The sequence below is a fragment of the Onychostoma macrolepis genome, chromosome 23 (genome assembly GCF_012432095.1).
Source record: "Onychostoma macrolepis isolate SWU-2019 chromosome 23, ASM1243209v1, whole genome shotgun sequence".
In the NCBI taxonomy this organism is placed as follows: Eukaryota; Metazoa; Chordata; class Actinopteri; order Cypriniformes; family Cyprinidae; genus Onychostoma; species Onychostoma macrolepis.
Genome location: NC_081177.1, coordinates 13,015,248 through 13,037,495, shown reverse-complemented (window position 1 = coordinate 13,037,495; position 22,248 = coordinate 13,015,248). Strand labels below are relative to the sequence as shown.

Here is a 22,248-nt window from a genome sequence, read left to right as displayed (position 1 = left end):
ACTTGAAATGTATACCTGACAACTTAAGAACGGAGAGGCGGTTGTAACATCAAACAACGTGAGTTTCAGCAGAGCATATATGTTAAGGCTTTTACACAGCAGAAATAAACATGACAACAGCCACTATAGATTATCTAAGATAATAAACACACGATTACGATAGATATGGTCTGTATGTGATCTTCTTGAGATGAAAGTGTACATCTGAAATGCTAATTTGTGCAGTGATATAAAAGGCTATAAATAGCATATTTTAACAACAGTAAACGACCAAATTCCACATGTGATCGCAAAAGGAAGTTATTACAAACACTCGATGGTGGTTTGAAGTGAGTTCTGAGGAAAAGTGTACTATTAATCTCATAAATTGTCTTATGTAGCATGATGCTAATGTTAGCTCTAATGCACCTGCAGAACAGGTCCAATTCTTCTTCATAATGCATTTTGTCATAATACTTCACGTAAGGTCGCAAGAAATGTTTTGTTGTATTTATTTAGAAATACTTTTGGTAATAGTTGGGTAAATGTATACTGGGATTGAAGCGATGTGGTTTGGTAAACGTTTTATCGCCAGTTTAAAGGCTGATAATGGCTGAATAAAAACAAAAGAATAATGATAAAAGAATAATAAGGATTATGTCTCATACCTGGCGGAAGTTTGAAAGGTTCTGTTTTCTTAAACTAGTTTCATGCATTTCTTTATTTCAAAACATTTACAGGTAAATCCTAGTATTTTAAATTTGTGATTAATCATGATTAATCACAGTCCACAACTGTGATTAACACGATTAAATTTTTAATCGATTGACAGCACTAGTATTTATATTCTTTGGAAGGCGTAGGACCAAGAAATGTTCGTCCAATCAAAACTTTCTTTCTGAGCGTTTTTATTGACTTTCCTACCTGCCTGTCAACATTTGTATTTGCATACCTCTGCGCACTCGGTTCGCGCAGACAGGATGCGTCCTACTCCTACTGCACCTGTAAGGAGTCTCACTGGTTGCACAGCATATTTTTTGATTCACTACAAAGAAAAGGTTCATAAAGTAGGAGTTGTTTATTGAGCAATCAGATCACACCAATGGTCTCAAACTCAATTCCTGCAGGGCCACAGCTCTGCACAGTTTAGCTCCAACCCTAATCAAACACACCTGATCCAGCTAACTTCTGAGCAGGTGTGATTTGGAGCTGGTTGGAGCTAAACTATGCAGAGCTGTGGCCCTCCAGGAATCGAGTTTGAGACCACTGGATTACACTGTTCATGCAGTCTATTTCATGCTGTAAATTCAGTAATGCTGTTGTGTCACCACTGAATAGCAGTACAGTTCTTTAGTACAGTGGTGCTTCAACACTGGTGGAAGAATTCAAGGTTGAGAAGCGTTCATGGAATTGAGTGTCGTTTGTTTCCAGTAAAAAGGTTTGTGACAGCCTGTCTGATAAAATGACACTATCTTTTGGCCAGTTCTTAACTCTAATTCAATAAGATAAGCAGACCAGTTTTAGCAACACAAACCTTTCACGTTTGAACTCTTTGAACCCACAAACAGAATCCGTTCATTGAAATTCTCAGTGAATGCTTTCTTAATGAATCGACTTACAAGAGAGGGCATACATTATGAGTGAAGCCATTAGATATGAATGCAAATCAAGTACCAAGCCAAATCCATGATGTGCCAATGAGAATGAAGTGCTCATATGAATGCAGCGCTATCTATAGAATAAGGAAATGAGGAAAGTTCTCTTCCAGATGGCACAGGGTTGACAGATGAGTTGGTTTTGAGAGCACAAAAAAAAAGCACAATTTTAACTTTAAACACAATGAGGGAAAAAAAAACAGAGAGCACAAAGAACTTTTCCAAGGACAAATTAGGAGACAGATTTTCTCTGCCTCATCGAACCACATGTGAACAGTATGTAACGCAACATACGCCAACAAAAATACAATTGCAACAACAAAATGGGAAAGGGCTGCAAAAGGAGGATTGACAGCTGTGGCTATTCCTGAAGCTCAAAACACACATGGAAGGTTAATTTGCCCTAGTGATGGAAAACCAGTCAGCGAATGACGGAAATTGTGCGACAGCGGTGGGCCTCTGCAACTCTGGCAGGGGGAGGGACGCGCAGTCAACCCTGTCCTGCAGCAACAGTGACACAATATGGTGACATCACTTCTGCAGCGCGGCAAGGTTATGCCTCCATCTTGCGCTAGAGTGAAAGGGACAGAGGGACACTGGCAGCACAGCATAACATAACTCTGAGACCCTAGTTTGATGAATGTATCAGATAACACACGCTGGCAGCCAATAGTCTGCTTTTTCCACTACAAATGTCCTCAGTTATCGGCACTGGGGGTTAGGAATCTATGAATCCATAATGGAGCGTGAAATGATGATGGGAAGGAGGCGAATAGAATAGATATTTTCAAGGAACAAAAGCATTGCTTTATTCAGCATATAGTAGGGGAACAAAATGTAGGCTCATTGCTCTGTGTAACCATTTAATGAAAGATGGCATTGTATGATTTAATCTCTTAATGTAGTTGAATCGTTTCCAGAGCAACAATGCATGAAAGATGTCCAATACAACATCAGAACTCACAATTCTTTGATGTCTTTTCTTTTGATCTCTCTGTCTTTTGCTCACTGCTGATTGGGCGATGTGAACATTTGATGCCTGACAACTTTAAAAATAAACAAGAGTTAAAATTCTTAGGACAATGATAAAAGAATGTGTGAGTTTGTGTGTGGGATAACGAGTATGTGTATGTGGCACCGTCCACAGATACAGTACATAAAAAAAACAATCAAAAAAATACATTTTTCAATGTTGTGAGAACTATAGAGAGAGAGAGAGAGCTGCCAAGCGATACAATTTTTTATTCTAATACACAATGTGGTGATTAATCTAATTAAATGCAAATGAATCAAATTTCACATCAAATCGTTCCCCCAGAATTACCCCCAAAAGATAATTTAAAAACATTGTAATAAATACACATACATTACAAAAATAGTATTTAGATAGATATATTTAGATATATTTATTGCAGCTCAGAAGTGGCATGAATGGATTTACACTGCAAATGACCAAGGGAGTTTTATTGACAGGCGACCATCGGGACAAGACCATAGGAACCAGATGAGTCCTCTGCACAATCTGACTTTGTTGCAGCCTAGAATTAAACTGCTGGTTTCGTCTGGCCGGAGGACAATGGAACACTATTTCGACACACTATTTCCCAGTTTAATACTGTAAAGCTGCTTTGACACAGTCTTTATTGTAAAAAGTGCTGTATAAATAATGGTGACTTGACCTGACTACGCCGAATCTGCCATTTTTGTCCGACAAACAAACCAGACAGGAGAGTAGATTAACATTGGACTTTAACATAAAAAAGGTGTGTACTGATGTCTTTCTGCAGTTGAAACGAGATTCCTTCTCATGTTCATTCATGTTTATTTCATGCTATGATTGATAAAGAGGAAGAGATGATTGGTTCACATGCTGCTTGAACTGAGGCGCTACAGTGATCTGTCACAACACAAAGAGCCGCAAAACAGTATTTATTGTTACAATTTCCTAAAAAATGACAAAATTGTAAAGCTGAGACTTTGTTTCATACCTAAAGTAACCTGCTCTGTCTTGTTTGTCGGCTTGTTGTCAGTGTCCTTTTTGCTCTTTGATGTATTTTTTACTGCGTGAGAACATGATGTGTGGCTTAAGAATGGCATGGCTTGTCGGACATAGCAACATTAACGAAAGGGGGTGGGTCTTTGCGAAGGGTCAGTTACAATTGCATAAATAACGCCATAGATTAATGGTTTTTAAATGGGCATTTAAGGAATAGTTCACCCAAAACATGTCAATTCTGTCATCATTTACCCACTCACAAGTTGTTTCAAACCTGCATGACTTTCTTTCTTCTGTCGAACAAAACAGAAAATAATTTGAGAAATGTCTTTGTGTTTTGTTTTTGTTGGTTTCAATGGAAGTCGATGGTAACCAAAACAGATTGGTAATCAATATTCTTCAAAATATCTTCTTGTATTTTCCGCAAAAGAAAGTACATCTTACATATTTGAAGCGACATGAGATTCTAATGAGTAAATGATGACAACATTTTCAACTAAACAAACAAGTGAATAAAGAGAAAGAAAAAGCAGCCCCCATATTCTACCCCTTTCATGGAAAGTGCTACATGCTTAAATTTGTGTATCGTTAAATGCAATGATGGCAAGCAGGGAGACATTGTAAAAACGGGTGTTGAAAGAATATGAATGTCTTTTACAAACCAGGACAGCTGCAGGTGTCCGAGATGTCTAATCATCAGTCAAGCACTTAAGGTTTATTGAACTACATGCATTATTATTTACAAGCACGCTTGTATATGTGTCAACCCCGTTTGACTTAAGGGTCATGAACTGGGTTGTAAACTAAAGGCATCTTTGGATGGCACTTTGGGATGTGGAATTTATAGTTGAACTAACAACCGTCTAGGATATTTACTGTGAACCAAAACTTCAATCTAATCTTCACCTCCCTTGAACTAACTACAACTCTTAAATCCAGTTGTTTCACAGAATTGCTGAGTTGTCTCAAATTCTGTCCCCGTAAATCATTAAAAGCAAGCTGGGCTAACAGCTAATTTCGCAGGTCGCCACAAGCAGGCTTGGCCTCTCCATCTTCTCCCTGTCTTTCATTGTCTGTGGCTGTGGTTTAAAGAAGGCCATACATCTGCTCGACTGGAGGGCCGAGATTACAGGCTCACACCAAGAAAGCCACTTTCTGCCTATGATTACAGTTCTTGTCCGTAAAAATAGCGCAGGCTAGTGGGGCACTCCCAGGTCCTGCTCCGTTACTAATCTCACACGTCACAATGTCTGCCACAGCTGCAACCGAATTCAGCCCAGAATATTTCAGGCTAAAGTTTCTCCCCAACAAGCGTAGCAGCAATTTGATGCATAAACAACTAACATAATTGCTTTCATTGATGCATGAGGAATACTGGAACGTCAAAATGTGCGATACGGATCTTATCGCTGTGGCAAGTCTTAAATGGAAAAGTTGGAAGATGTTTTCGTAGCAAGTTCTTACTTGTGGAAATAATATCTTAATTAAGACTTTATGTTGAGAGAGATTTTCTTAACTCGTGTTAATCGTCGAAAGAAATAAAAAAACCCACTTCATGCTGTAAGCTTCCACTCTGACGTGCTTTGCAGATACAGTACTTCAAAGAGGATTTGCCGTTGGCTATTTCCGGACTAGAAAGCAGAGTGTGCAAAATATCTCAGCAATATAAACATAACTCATATTACATAGAAAACTCACACGAAGAACGCTATATACCATTTCATGTCTTCAATAAAACAAGCCATTTGAGTAAGACACCAAACATGCATGAAGTCAAATGGTCCAATATGAAGATACCTTACCTCCGAGTTGAAACGGATCTGGCAGACATTACAGGAAATGATTGGCCGTTTGGTCTTCACCAGTGGGACTCCAAAGGTGTGGTTGATCACTGCCTTCTGAACAGGATCCATCTGAATACAGAACAGGAGAAAGAGGGAAAGGGAAAAGAGAAAGGACATGTGAAACTGAACTCTGGTCCGACTCCCATTAGACAGACAAGGTCGTTAATCATGTTGATGGAAAGGTCTAGGTGGCAGTACAGTGGCAGCAGAACATGGCTAAGGGCGGCCATATGGTGCAAAGAGTCAGGACACCTGTGAGATCAAGTCAGGGTGAGCAGCGAATCTCCTGCACAAATGTTGTCTGGCCCTGTGTTCAGTTACAAAATATCAATGGCTTAGCTAATAAATGAAGACAACCTAATTACTCACTTACCTTTAAGAGGTCACACTACACTAAATTATTTCTAAACAAGCATGTAAACTGCATAAGAAAACATTCCTGAATAGAATCTACAGGATATAGGCCTAAAAGCATGACATCTTTATTCACTTGTTATTTAATAACTATTTGTTCTTAATATTATTATTAATTAAATGCATTATTTAAATAATTGTTCAAACCACACACATTACATTTATGTACATAACAAAAATAATACATATTTATGTATATAATATATAATACATATATGGATATATATATAATTAATACATGGAATATAACTAAATCAATTTTAAAATATAATTAAAATCTAATTGAATATAACTTAAATATTACAAATATATTGGTAACACAATACAATAAGGTCTGTTTACAGTATTTTAATACTAGTTAATAAATGTTAGCTCAGGTCTATTAAACAAAACTTTTGATTTTAATAATGTATATTTATTAGTTTTTTTTTAAAGAATATTATATTAAAATAATATTGTATAATATATTCAATATATTATTTAAACAGTTATTTACACACATAATATTTATGTACATAATACACACACACACATTATTCTTTAAATTGTTTCTGTTAGATCAGTGTCCACCATGCAAGAGGTCAGATTTCAAAATAAATTTAATCAGTTATCCTAAGTACCGCAACCAATAGCGCCAATGGCTAAGCCTCTGTTTATGACCAGCTTAATGCACAAAGTCTGATGGTTGCAGTCCAGAAATCTTTTGGCCTTGTGGTCTGCATTCATTGCTTTATTGTCATATGATTCCTACCATTATATTTGCCTGATATAGTTTAATTTCATTTGAACATTTTGACTTGACATTTGATGCAGTTAATCTTCATACTGTACATTTATAACAAATTCATCAACACTGTCTTTCTGGCAAACTGGATTTTATTCTTTTATTTTTATTTTTTTTTTTATTTTGACTGAAGTGGGAAGTGATACAATACATCTAGTTACAGAAAGAAAATGTTTAACCTTTCAAAACATCTATATTGGTTGTTTTTCATTCCAACTTCTAAGAACAATAGTCTAAGACGGGCCAGTTTGGAACATCTTCTCTTGGCTGGGAAAGACGGGGAGAGGCTGAAATGAATATTCTCTTAGTCAAACAAAAACATTTTGAAAATCTGCAAACGGATCGTATCCAAGCAACCCCCCCCCTACTAGAAGCAAACACAGAGAGCCGAGATGTGGTTCAGGGTGACAGCACACACCATTTGTGGGTTAGCAGGCCTTGCACCGGACTTCCTCAGATTTTTGCCTCTTATCTCTTTTGGCACAGGCCTGAAAACTCGTTTCTGCGCAGCCATATCCGTGGAGGGCCCTGATGCCGTTGTGCATGTGCAAAGTCCACACTACATCAGTCAGACAGGCACTGGATTAGCCACAATGATGTTGTTCTATAGCTTTGCCTTCATGAATCTCCAGAGGATTAAGTGAAGCTGGCAGTTAGCTGGGTAATCAGAACACCTCCAGCTAGAACACATCAATAGATACAACTGTCAGTACTAACAGCCTCGGCGAGGAAACGGACGAGGGAGGGGCTCCGACGGGCTCCACGGGAAAAAATCAAAGGCCTCTCATAAGAAAAAGATTACTTTTAAAGGCTCATGTCTTTTTTTAAAGTCTACTGGCTGTGTTTCAACACAAAACGCCCTTCTAATCAAGATTTAATAACATACAGAAGTTAACATGCATCTATAGACCAAAATCCTGGGTGTTGGTCCATCATGCTTCACGTTTTGAAGTAAAAAATAGCACTGCATTGAAGTGGTCTTCTGCTGGTGGTGATGATTTACTCCTCCAACTTTCTCGGAAAAGAGAGACATCTTGTCTCATGACTATCCCAACCAATTTCCTTCAACGCAAATTATGTTATGATACAGCTTATGAGGATGCTTCAATAATCTAACTAAAGAAGCCACAGCTGAAAGATGCTTAAAGGCATAGCTCACCCGAAAATTTGGTCATCGTCTATTCACCCTCATGTCGTTCCAAACCTACATGACTTTCTTTCTTCTGCAGAACAAAAGATATTCTGAAGGATATACAATGTAAGTCAGTTGGGTTTAAGACAACACCGGACTTCACCCACTTTTTTGAACAATTGAGATTATTTTTGAACTATCCCTTTAAAGGCCAGTATGTGAAACATTGCTGGTTTGATCAAAGCCTCTCTAACATGCCGTTTTTATGGTATTGGCAGACACTGCATCTATACTAATTATCAAAGCGAGCAATTAACAGTGCATGTTACATTTATCCATTTGGCAAGCACAGTGTCTGTCATATGACCTCCTGATGCTCCCTCTGGAAAACCACATCCCACAAACTGATTCTTCTCATTATAAAAGCACAGACCTTTTAATGACCCCTTAAAGGGAAAGTTTATGCAAAAATCTAAATTCTGCCATCATTTACTCAGCCTTATATCATTCCAAACCTTTATGACTTATTTCCTTCTGTGAAACATACTGTAAAGTAGTCATTAATTCTATACAGTAAAACGTCAGTGGGGTCCAATGTTGTTTTGGACAAAAGCTGTCATTGACTCTTCAACAGGTACACACTTGTACCTGAAAAGTCCATATCAGTACCTTAAAGGTACATATAGTACCTAAAGTTTACATATTAGTATCTAAAATATATAAATGTGCACCTTTTGAAAAGGCACTGCCACATTTACAGTGTTTGTACCCTTTTTTCTGAGAGTGTATGGACAAAAACACATGAAACATTTGTTAAAATATAGTTTGTGTTCTGCCATACAAAGTCATACAGGTTTGAAACAGCATAAAGGTGAACAAATAATTGTGGGTGAACTATCCTTTTAAAGGAAATATGCCCATACAGAATTATAATGTAATTTGGATTTTTTTTTTAAATGGTCTACTTTAATTCACAAGAGTCTCCCTTTTCACTTTCAATACAAGATCCCATGTCAGTTAATACAAACCATGCAGTGTTTCAGCCTGCCGAGCACCACAAGCCCAAAATGCACTGCATTCAAATACAGAAGAAGGTGCAATGCCAGATAAAACATCCCACAAAGCTAATAAATGCTGTTCGGTGTCCAGCGCTTTACACAGAGAAAAGTACTCCGCTTTGTTACGTCTCTGCCTGAGCTATAGCTGGAGGGCACTCACCTTCTTATCCTCAGAAGCGCTTGGATCTCGCAGCTGCATTGGATCCTCCGTGAGGGAGCTCGTGTTTGTGTGTGGGAGGGTGTGTGTGAGAGTGTCACTTATCCAGAAGGGATCCTAGTTGTCCCACCACACCACCTGATTCTCCCACATTCACATGCTTCTGTGCCCCCTTCTGGGGACGTCAGCAAGCGATTCTTGCGTTTGCAGGTCCACGATATGATGAATTGTTGTCTCTCTTCCTAGTTTTGCTTCTTCTTTTCCACAGTCGGTCGTCACTCTTGCCGTTATGGTTTGGTTTCTCGTTCTCCGTTGCTTAATCTCATCCACCTTCCTTCCATTCCTCCCTCCATCCTTCCTGACACTTCACAGCAAGCCAAGACTACGTTCCTGGTTGGATGCTCTCTCTTCATTTTCCTCTGCCTCTTACTTGCTTTTCTTTCCTTTCCTTCCCGTTTTTTTTTACTCCAATAATAAATTCTGTCGTCCTTTCCTGTGCTCTCTTTCAGTGATCTCCTTCCTCTTTCTGTTCTACATGCTCACTCGCTGACTGCTTATTTTGCCCAGATGCACTAAGAATGTCATGCACTCCCTCTGTTTTTTTTTCCTTTCTCACTCCCCAAATCACCCTCATTCTATCAAAAGCTCAAGCTGCAGAATTCAGCCCTCCTCCAGCTCCCCCGTCATGACGGTCCTCTCGCTCTTGCCACATACCTCTGTAACACATGTGGAACCAATACAGTGGCGAGCCGGGCTAAATTAATAAAACTACTAAAAATATTTGAACTCGTAATGCCTTGTGATTGATATCTTCCAGCTATTACGGTAAAAAATTACAGGTTTTCGAGGGGGTCATCAGAGGTAAGGTGCACGCAGCCAAAAGGTTTCAACTCCAAAAGTCCACGTGGAGTTGCATTACTCAGTGAGGAAAATTGGCAAGCTGTGCGCATAAACGTCGCCTTTTGCGAGTGAAAGAAAGTGAGGCTTTACTCGAAGGAGGCTGCAGGTGAGATGCAACAAGTTGGCGTACGAGCCCCCCAATTTAACGCCTCTGAAATTCCTGATTCTGCAGAATAAGCAAGTGTCTGAGGGAGGTTTTCTGCACTTCCACGCCACAACCAGCTGCTTGGTATAAATTATTCAGGTGCCTCAGTGCCTGCAGGCACATTGACTCAGACAGGCAGGTAGAAGCCAAATCATGTTAAAGACAAATTACAGCTGGACTGTAGAGGAATGGAAGATTGTTGTCCACCCCGGCTCTATCTACAGCTGATCAAAAGCATCTGATATTGGTCAAATTTACAAAGCAAAATAATTATTTGGCCAAACCCACAAATTTTTGAAAAATACTTTGAACTAGATTACAGCTTCAAGTCTGTTTGATCAGGCCATTGCATTCCAACGTGAATGAGATTCCAGACGGAACAACTTGAGCACAGCTGACGTATCGTATGTTTATAAGCAGCGCTGGGGAAGCTGCAGCTTGCCAAGCAAAGCTAATCATAATTATGAGATTTTAAAAAGTTCTTATTTATAACAAACCACAAACAAGAAGTTGTAAAAACTTGCTACTCTAAAGTTACATAAGGAGTAATATGTTTTTATAAATAAAATGGAACTATAAATAAGAACATTTAAAGGGATAGTTTACACAAAAATGAAAATTCTGTCATTAAAAACCCGTAAGACCGGAACACAAGATAAGATATTTTTTGATGAAATCTGAGAGCTTTCTGACCCTGCATAGACAGCAACCTTAAGGCCAAAGTATACTTGACTTTTTATGCGTACGTGAGGGACAGCATACAGTGTGCGTGGCGCGAATTTCGTCATCAGAATAGTACGCGCACCGCTGGATTTTTGCAGGTCGCACATGCGCATTTAACTCTCTTGCAGTAATTAGTTTATCTGCAAGGTGGCAACCCTGCTGTGGGGGTATCGATTCACAAGGTAGCCGAAGAAAAACTGTATAAACAGAACAAACCAGAATGCGGGTTAGCGACAGCGACAATGGAGGCCTAAATAGACGAGAGATTGTGCGAAGAGAATATAAGAAAATATCCTCATTTGTACAACTGTAGCATGAAAGAATACAAATATATTTATATGGGTTTTAACTCGTGATGAGAGATTGCGAAAATACTGGCCCCGTTAGGCCAGGAGAGGTATTGCAATTTGGCGCAAAGTGCATGCGTCCAACGTCTGTGTACGCGTACGAGTCAAATGAAGTATACTTTGCAAGGCTGTGCGAACGACTGTACGTAAAAATAGAAGTATTACTTTGGCCTTTAATGTTATGAATCTACAAGAATACTTTTTGTGTGCAAACAAAAATAATTACTTTATTCAACAATTTCCATGTTAGTCTTCGACACGTGTTCATGAGAGAACCGCAACACCTGCATGAACGCGCGTCGAAAACTGACAAGGAAGAGAATAATTTTCGTTTTCTTTGTGCTCAAAAAGTATTCTCTATCCAAGAATTTAATTTATAATTCAACCAAAACTGTATATTTGCTGCACAAAATATACAAAAAAAATATACTTGAATAAGTGAATCATTTGTATGAATCTTTTCATTTAATTGATCTATTCAATTTACAGTAACAAATTCACTAGAATGAATCAAAATTTCCAGTGCTACATATGAAAGCGAGAACTTCTTGGGGTGAACTGATTCAATAGACTCAAACATACTTTCAAACACACCATAGACTTTCAAACAAAACTGTATGAGCACATTTGATTATTATTACATTGTGCTCATTTGATTTTAAGTTCTAATTTATGACAATTCTGCTAAATTAATAAATAGTAATACATTTTTTATGTTTTTTTTAATGAATTTATGTATTTGGCAGACATTATATAACACATAAAAAATATATATTATAAAACGAATAATAAGTGAAGCTAGGGTTCAGTTCTGTCCATGCTCATTTTAAATCAAATCATATTCAAATGTCAAAAGACATTTAATTAAACCACACAACTGATGACAGCTGTTAGTATAATACCTCAATAGAAGCCTATATATCACAGTCTGTGTGAGTGAATTCTTGTAAATGTCAGTATTCCATTAGGCAATGGCGTAAACACTGCAGTGTGCTTTCAGCAGTGTCCTAGAGAGAGGTCAGCCTGTCCTTCCAGCCTCTCCAACATCGCCCCCTATTGGACATCAGGAGAATTTCCCCTTCAGACATCTGGTCACTCTCACATTGAGCCTTTAACCGTAGTGATTAATAGCCTGCTGCAATGCTAAAACTGCCTCAATCTAAAGATTACAGCTCAGTGAATGAATGTAAAATAAATGGTGTAAGTACAAGAGACAGTAGCTAAGCTCTTAGATGCTGACTCTTTCACGAGCTCATGCATATTTCAAAATATTTAAACATCTCTTGGCTTTTACTAAAAAGATACTAATGTGGCAGAATTGGAAGGCATTGTGTGATGTGGATTTATTGAGCTGGCATGGGGAGAGTGTTTTTTCCTTCTCCGTGTTACCAGAGTGTGCCAAAGGGCAGGCCATCTTTCACACTGGCAACAAGTGCAGGCAAATACAGGGAATTTAGGAGACAGAATACAAACGACGGGCATCTCAGGCATGGCTGGATCCCACGACTAACCTTTCCCATTCAATTTGCTGACCAGCATCCTCATTTACATAACAGAATGCAATCTGGGAAATGTGCAGAACAGACTCAGAGTAAAAGTGCTGAGAGAGTGAAACGAGCTGCATGCTAATCAAAATGATTAGCTATAAGTCACGATGACATGAGAGAACTCACAGCATTACACCATCCAACGGACAGCAGTCAGGCAAATTCAAATACACAAACAAGCCTGGTATAATATTTAAGGTCATCTTTTATGTAATCTGATCCCTATTTCATAACAACAAGGACACATTAACATATTATGACATTAATACACCAGATCTGAATAGTGGAAGGGAACATAACAATGAAAATTGTTTCATAATTTACTCACCGTCATGTCATTCAAAACCTGTATAACTTTTTTTTTCTGTGGATGATATTTTGGAGAATGTTGGTAACCAACCTGTTTTGGTGACCATTGACTTACATTGTATGGACAAAACTGTTACATTTCTCAAAATATCTCAATTTATGTTCCACAGAAGAAAATAAGTCATGTAGGTTTGGAATGGTGACCAAAATCAAGGTCATCAAAGTGACTAGAAATTACCAAATTTTCACCAAACTATCCCTTTAATGTCTGGCTTTAGAAAACTTTATGATATTATGTTTCCTCACTGTCCCCCACTCGTGTTATAATAATAATGTCTGGAATTACATGCATGAGTGTTCATTTTTGCATTCTTTTAATATTGCTCCCGAAAAGCAGCATCACTTTTTATTTATTCATTTATTTCTGAATATTTAAAAGCCATTTCCTTTGTTATGCACTGTTTAAAAGCTTGGGGTCAGAAAATGTTTTTAAAATGTTTTTTAAATAAGTCTCTTCTGCTCAGCAAATGTATGTTTAATCAACCAAAAATACTGTGAATTATTATATTTTCTATTTTAATATATTTTAAAATGTCATTTATTCCTGTGATGGCAAAGCTAAATTTTTAGTAGTTTTCATTGCTTTTTTGTATTCAACTGAAAGTAACACACATAAAAAATTGAGAATCACTACCTTAATGCAATTACCATAATATACATCTTTTTCAAAAGCAATTTATTATTATTATTTATCAGTTTTTTAACTAATACAATTGAAAAACTGTCCAATAATGTTGTGACATACTGTAGGCAACAACCTTTATAGAAACTGTTTCTAATATAACAGCAAGCGGCATGAGGTGCCCTGACAACACTCCCCATGAAAAGTAACAATATAGCATATTTGTTGTTTTTTAGGTGTAATGCAATACTGCAACACTGTCTCGACAGAGATTTTCAGAGGCCTAATCTCACCGCGTTGAAGTTGTGGAAGAGCCCAATGCTGTGTGGAGGAGGAGTCTCCATCGGAAACTGTAGGAAGGGCTTCATATCCAGATGAGGCTGGATGACTGTGGGGGTCCGCAGAAATGTAGGGACAGCCCCTGTTCGGTTGATGCTTCCTGCAGAGACAAGAAGAAAGAAGTTAAAGAAGCCAAACGCACTAATTCTTTCTTTAAACTTTCCGAATGAGCTTAGAATTAAATTTGTTACATCAAGCCTGAATAAAGCCCCTTTGCTCAAATTCTGACTTTCATGCCGTACAGAGGTGAAACACGGAGGCTCAGAGGTGGCTGTGCGGACACATTTTTTTTGTCAGCACAAAACTCATCAGAAATGTCAACCTTTGGTTATGAAACAGCCCCCTCTATCTCTCTCTCTCTCTTTCTGTCTCCCAATCCACGTCACAGAGTCTCTGTTCCCTGTCAGCCTGTCTTCTCTTATCCTTTACAGCCCGTGCAACCTCTTGCATGAGACCGTGTGAGGACCCTCTCGTCAGAATTAAGCTTTAGCGAGCAGTTACTTTAAGCTGCTTAATTTCTGCTGCTGGATTTTCCTCGCCTCAAATTCCCTGCAGTCTTAAATCTGTTCCCTTCTATCTCTCTCCCTCTTCCCCCTCGCTGCCTGTCTCCTTCTTAATCTTGGATGATTTTTCGCCTTTCTCCGCTTCTATTTCAAGATTGCTCGTCAAGACTACTCTCTCCTGATTTCTTAGCTCAGTTGAGATGGTTTCCTCATGTAGGAGACGTCATTAGGCTGTACTGCTGTGGGCACACATGTCAGGATGCGCAGGGAGAAAGAATGAAGGAGAAATAGAGATGGAGAGATATGCTGTCTCAGCTTGGCCACAGCTGTTCCTCCTGCTCTCCTGCTGGAGCCTCAGGCCTGGACGAGTCCTGGCATCATTAACTCAAATTAGGCATGCAAGACTCCTCACTGGCTGCACAGCACACAGGGAGATAAAGAACGAGGGAGAGAAGGAGAACAGCAAGAATAAGGAGGCAGACTGGTTGCAAGATTGCTGGTGTGTGAGAGAGAGAGAGAGAGAGAGAGAGAGAAAGTGCCAGTGCCAGTGGTCGCTTGTGGGCACTGCTGGTCCCTGATGCAGTGCTCAACAAAAGTCACATGACTCACACTCTAAATACTCCCTTTTGCTGCAAATGGTTCTCTTCAAATGTGCCGCAGTGTGTCTTAAAGAGATAGTTCACATAAAAATGGAAAATGTGTAATTTACTTATCCTCAGATAAGTACTTACTTATCCTCAGCCTTGCAACAATCCAAAAAGTAATGCAACGCTGTTTGATAACCGCCAGCAGAAGAACAGCGAATGCCGAGTTGCGCACTTGAAAACAAAGCCCACTAGACAGTGACCATGTGTTGATTCTGAACGCATCTCTCACTGACATGGGAGTATACTTTAAAGGCTTGTGCACTCAACTCAGTTGTTTGCGAGATGGAGCTTTGTGCTCGTGTATCCTACCTCTCTCATTCGGCATAAATCCAGATATTCCGTAATATTTCCATATTTGCGATGTAACGTATCTGAATGCGAAACTATTATTTATTATATAAATGATAGGCTTTGTACTTCAGTCGCGTTCCAACGGTGACAGAGGAGGGCGCGCTGATGTTTGGTTCACTGTATTTTATTTTGATAAAGTACCAACTGTGCTGTCAATTTAGCAATGCTGGAACTGATGTGTTTTTTGTGTGTGAGTGTGTGCGCGTGCTCCGACGCGATCACTTCAACTGTTTCCAGCAGAATCAACTTTAAACACTTATTGTCTTATTAATAATGCATCACTGTATAAATGTCTGCTGTTATTTGTGTACACTCACAATGAAAACAAAAAAAGAAAACAAATAGGATGTCGCTTTCTGCCATTTGAGTTTCCTTTCTGTGAACAAATTAAGCCTGTCACAAAAATGAACTGAAACTCAGCATATAGGTTATGTGTCGCACTGTTTTTTTCCCCTTGTTTATCTGTAAACTAAATCAAATATATTTCAAGAATTTATTCCTTGTATGTATATATATGTACTGCAGATTTTATATCTATATAACATTATGTAATAATATTTAGTAAATTCACATCTAGGTGGAAAAAATAGTAATTTGTACTACTGTCTGTTCAAAATAAATGAAAAGAAACCGAGCATAGTAGATTTGTTTTTTTCCCCGTTGTACCGAAATCGTATTGAACCATGACCCCCGAACCGAGGTACGTACCGAACTGTGACATCCGTGTACCTGGCCACCCCTAATATATAGTTATCAGGGGCTTTCAAGCTCCAAAAAAAGACACCATAAAACACCATAAAAGCACAATAAGATATCAAGAAAGTGATCCTCATGACTCATTCACTGTATTTCAAGCCTTCTGATGCCATAAAGACTGACATTTAAGCCATTATTTACTGTCCTTAATCGTCACAGTATACTTTTTTTTTATTATTAGAATGATTTCTGAAGGATCATGTGACACTGAAGACTGTAATGGCTGCTGAAAATTCATCTTTACTCACAGGAACTATTTCATTAAAATATTTCATTTTAAATTGTAGTAAAATTTCATAATATTTGGATAAAAAAACATTAAAAGACTTACCAACCCCAAACTTTTGAATGGTGGCATTTGTTTATTAGTAACCACAAACCAACATTTAGTCTTGAACTAGCTAGCCCATAAAAATAAACAAAATATTTTAAACATTCTGTCTATTTTATTTTGATGTTTATTTAATATATATTGCTATTAAAAATAATCACAAAAACATATAATCAGAGTTTTAAACTCTTTTAACACATCCAAAATTTTGTAACAGGGTTGAAAGTACATGATGATGTGAATTCCTTGTATATACGCTATGTTTGATTACTATGAATGTGATGCTAGATTCATTAAAGAATGTTAATGAATAACAACTTTTACATTTGAATGTTTTTAAACATTTGAAAACCATTGTCACTATGAATTGCAAGTAAGGTAATTAAAAGACAAATTAATTATAATAATGATATAACTCTCATCTTTTTAACTGGCTAAGAGGAAAGAGTTTGTCTGAATGGCACTATGCCCTTCAACCACATAAACAAGACAGAAGACTAAGCTCTAATGTAGACCGCCACTCTGTGTGCTTGTCACTGCAATACAGTGCTGACATAATTCAGGACATGTGTGTCTGATCCAACGAGAGAAGACCCAAGCCCGTTTAGTCTGTCCACATGCCAGCAGAGAAACGGCACAGATTTGTTGACAACTAGGGAAAGATGTAGAGAGAAACACAGAGGGGAGCAGAACACGAGTGCACTCAAAGCGTGTGGGGGACAGTTGTCCTTGCAGCAGAGTCAAAGTGTGTGTGACAAAACACCACGGCCAGCATGCATAAATCAGGTCCAGTCTGCTTCCTGCCCCTAGTGTATAATTACCTCATTAAATTAAAGAACACTTTCAGGGCCCGGCTCACACTGTAAATCACTGTGACAGGGTAAGTGCATGCGAGTGCACGTGTGTCATGCGTTTATAAAAACGGGAGTAAGATCTCATACTTACTGCTCAGATAACGTATGGCGCTTTAACGCGTCTTCCATGAAAAATAAACCAATAAAGACCAGCACAATGACGACTGGCTTCAAACTAGCACGTTGATTGGACACTGAGATCCTCCGCTGACAAACAAAGTGCCTTGATGATACCGGCGGTCTTAACAGCCTCATCAAGCCCATGTGGCGCAGGGGGAAATGTTGTTCTGCCACTGTATCTGAGTCTGATTCTCCTAACAAGCTGCGGGAACCTGATCGGGCTGGAGGAGGGGGCGGAGGACTGGAGTGACATGCTAGGAATCCTGCAACATACGCCGGGCCCGTAATCACCACGTTTAAAGATCCTGCGGAGAGACAGACGCGCACGGGGATAAAGGAGCTGGTGTGAAAGGAATCTTTGGGAAGAGGATTTGGGAGAGAGTGATCCAGGGCTGTGTGTGGATATGGGAGAAGTGCGGGAGAAAGAGTGGGGGAGGAGGGGTTTATAAATAGAGAGAAGGGCACGGGAAGATCAAAGGCGAGGGGAAGCGATTCAACAAACTCAAATAATTCGGAGCCTGTTTGGGCCTGATAAATGGAATCTCAGGCGTGCTTGCCGCTCTCTAATACTGAAGCTTGGCAATCCTATTTCTTAGGCCGTGCATTTGCCATTTTCTGAGGGCTGGCGTAATTGTGAGGAGCGCGGGGGGGAGATAAGGATGAAATGGTTTGGAGATAAGGAATAATCATGATGAGGTCGAGGCTGACACAGCTACGGAAGGAAAGGAGGGAAGATTTTTGGCGATGGCTGGAAAATAAAAGGATGTTGCTGTTAAAACATGCATAAAAGGCACTGAGCTGTATCTCATTAGTTGGCCGGTCACCTTCAAACTGGGAGGTCAGTAGTTTAATTGGTTGCAGTAGAAGAGAAATGGGTGACTTGGTTTCTTCAGGTGCGGAGAGGCACCCAAGGGAACAGCACAGCGTTTCTGGCCTCAGGCTGCTCCTCTGGGCAACATACAGTACATATAGTGTACAAATTGGACCCATTATTTTGCTTAGATTTTTGCTGAATTCAATTCACGGTAGTAAATGCTACTTTAAATGATTTATTTTAATGATTTATTTGTATTTATTTTTATTTTTTAATTTTCCCGTTACAAAAAAATGGCATTATTAATAATCGTGACACTGTTGGGAAAATTATTATTATTATCTTTATTATTAATAATAATTATTATTATTATTTGAATTCATTATTAAACTGGTAAAGGGTTATTATTATTATTATTTTATACATTTTAAATTCAATTGTTTTAAGACATTTCCTGCATTTGGGAAGAGGGCTCAAAAAATCAAACCGCAACTTAATAGAAAACAAAACAAGGAAAAATGACGAATGATTAACAGGATTAAAATATCCTGTTTTGTATCCTGTTTGTGGAAAGTGTCATGTACATCATTCATGCAGTAAAAACAAATGGAATACGAGTGAAGAATAAGGGGTGCAATGGTAACAATAGGAAGAAATGAGAGAAAGGTTCAAATAAAGAAGAGGATGGCTGGCTTTGGATGAACACAGATGTCCCCTGGCAAGCAGCAGTGGCCCTGAACAAATTGGAGAGAGTGAAAGAGAGAGAGCCAGGGTCCCCGAGAGCCCCTCACTGAGCACCTGTCGTGCAGATGATCCAGAGGAGAGTGAGATTGGAGCAAATGTAGATTAATGAGATGAGAGATGCAGATAGATGTTTAGTCCCCTCTGAATCCACCGCTCTCTGTCTGTCTGTCTCTCACTAGCTCTGTGTTCTTTAATCATGGCCATCCTGATGAGCTTTAGATTAGTGCCATTCACTGCTGGGGAGCAACTAGACACTAAAAAAAAAAAAACGTTTGAAGTTATGAATAACGTCCCATTCAAGGGCACAAAAATGGCATTTGGAATTTGTCCATTATTCAATCGCAATTCCATTTGGTGCCACTAGTGATGCAGAAATAGCTTCAGATTCAATGGAAGTCAGGTGCAAAATGTAAATTTATTGTTATGTATAAACATTGTAAAAAGTCAGATTACACAAAAAGCCCAGATCTTTCCTCTAAAAGCCACCTGCACTGCATATTCCAGAACACAAAGTGCTGTGTAATTATTGCTTGTATTACAGCAGACAGGTGTCATCTCCTTCAACCATCAAACGAAAGCTATAAGCAGGAACAGTTGGTGTATATTAGAGGAAGCACTCAGCATGGGACAAAAACTCTTGAATGTGCAACTCCTCGGATGTTTTAATTATTAAAGTATGCGGCGACGCCGCAGCACACTGTGTTTGCAATTCATGATTATGTGTCGCAACAGCTTTTATGTTACATTTACATTTGTTAATACCACATTTGCTGAGAATAAAGTAGGCTAGGTATATGCACCGATTTTTTTTCATATTGCCAGTGACAGTTTTGTCGTGCACTGACTGCTGACGCCTGTGCATTTTTTTTGTGCTGGGGAGAGATTTAATTAGCTGAAATCTAAGAAGGCCAGACAAGACAGTCTGGTGATAAGGTCAAGGTTTGTCTTCAACTGTCTACAGTTGTAAATTAGAAGAAAAACAATCAAATCAGCTTTCCAACCAAAATTCATCAGAACTCATCACTTTTGCTGATGGGGGGGGGAAATAAAATCACATGCTGTCTCCAGTAAATTAATTTCTTTCTTTTCATTCATCTGTATGCTGACAGACCCGTCCGTTCGGGGACCTGAGCCTATGACCGTTCTGTCCTCAGCTGTGACCAAGGCAGCAGAAATGGCTCATTCATTTAACCAATTTAGGTCCAATTACTGTGACGGCAGCATAGCACTGCTCGCTATTCCAGTCCCGTCTCAGAACGGTGGGGAGAGACAGCCTGCCCCTCACCTGACCGCCAACGCAATCCGCCATCAAAACCAACCTCAGGATAAAAAAAACACACACTCGCACTCACAAACACGATCTTATCCCTGAAACACACAGCCACGAGTAGCTTATTGCTTTTACTGCATAAAGAAGTGGCAACAGCAATACGATAAAAGACACAACATGCATCTGACAAACAGAAAAACATTCTGCCGGTTGCTTGGTTTCATTGTCTGTACTGGCTCTTTTAACAAAGTGGTGCATTCAGTCAGATTTTAAAGCTGGAACTATTATTTTTTTTTTACTCTTAAACATTTTATTCGCCTCAATCCAGTGAGTGTCTGGTCACCAGCCGCCTCTTTAAGCCACTCGCTGGATTTTGTCACTCAGGCTGAGCACATGAAAGTGGCTCGAGGTCTGTCGAGAGAGCTACTCATTAAGATTCTCATTTAATTAGAATGAACACACTTCTCCACGCTTCTGCACTTCGCCTGGCTTCCTTCAGCCTAAACTCAAGTGCATCAACAAAAATGAGAGAAACAAAACATATGCATAAAACTCAGTTTACCAAAAATACTGCAGTTTCACAGTCCAATGGCAAAAGAATAAGAAATTAATGACAGGCAATTTCTGGAATGGAACATACTGTATACTGCCTACTATTTGCTTAAAATAATATGTGAAACAGTATGCAGCACAGTGTTTAATGTTTTATGTACTGTATGCTATCCTTGTATAAAGCACAAGAAAAGGAATGAGACAAGACTTTATAAGATCATTGACTGCATTTAGAATGGAATGTTAGTTTACTGCAAACTGTAAAATATATTTTGGTATTTGTTAAAAATACTATATGAAACAGTATACTGTACAAACATTGCATTTCTAAAGTATACAGTCCAGTGATATACAAGGATATACAGTCCAAAAGGATATACAAGAACATTGGCTATGTTTGGAATGGAATAAGCTATTTTACTGCATACCGTGCAGAATATAAGACAGTGTAGACTACAGTATGCAACAGTACGTGTTTTATAAGTTCAGTCCAACGTATAAAGTATAAGCAAAGGAACAAGGACAAATAATGAGCATGACAAGACTACAAGATTATTGGCTGTGTCTAGAATAGAATATTAGCATACTGCTTACTACATATTGTGTGAAACATTAAAAATTAACCATAACATAAAAAAAACCCTCTATATTTTTTATCCGTATTATGATACTCTGTTGTTATGTGACTTCATTATTTTGCATGTCAAAAAGGTAGAAAATAATAAATAAATGGTTACTTTGCAATCAAATTTTTGGGGAATTTTTCCTTCAGATTTTTGGGGAATTAACCAATTGAGAATAAGATGTTAAAAAGCAGTCTCTTTTGTTAACTAAGGCTGTATTTATTTGATCAAAAATACAGTAAATTTGTTTGTGAAATATTACAATCTCACTGTAAAAAGTGATAAGTTGACTTAACTTAAAAAAATTGAGGAAACCTGTTGCCTTAAAATGTTTAAGTAAGTGATAATTAAAAAAAGAAGTTAAGTCAAGTTCGCTTAACTTTTCTTTTTTTTTTTTTTTTTATTATTATTTACTTAATAATTTTAAGGCAACGGGTTTCCTCAATTTTTTTAGTTAAGTCAACTTATCACTTTTTACAGTGCTGCCATCAAAACCGAAGTCATGATAAAAATACACACACACAAACACAATCTTATCACTGAAAAGCATGCGCCCCCCTCCCCGCCCCAAAAAAAGGAAAAAAAGGTCCAAAGAACTGCATTAATCTGAAATAGAAGTCCTTTGTACCTTTATACATTTCTTTAGTTACAGTTTATTAATGCAACACAGCC

At 38.4% G+C, this 22,248-nt stretch overlaps 1 protein-coding gene across 4 annotated transcripts in view; it reads right to left on the bottom strand.

The window, feature by feature from the left end:
• znf385a (zinc finger protein 385A) overlaps positions 1-22,248 on the bottom strand; it is an 88,498-nt gene that overhangs the window by 24,181 nt on the left and 42,069 nt on the right. For 3 of the 4 annotated variants that reach the window (XM_058762820.1, XM_058762822.1, XM_058762821.1), the window contains exons 2-3: positions 13,966-14,111; positions 5,433-5,543 (exon numbers count right to left, since the gene is read on the bottom strand). In XM_058762820.1, the coding sequence (XP_058618803.1) occupies positions 5,433-5,543; positions 13,966-14,111 (257 nt within the window). Of the gene's footprint in view, positions 1-5,432; positions 5,544-9,022; positions 10,379-13,965; positions 14,112-22,248 lie in introns of those variants that run through there. The other variant, XM_058762824.1, reaches the window with a different exon arrangement.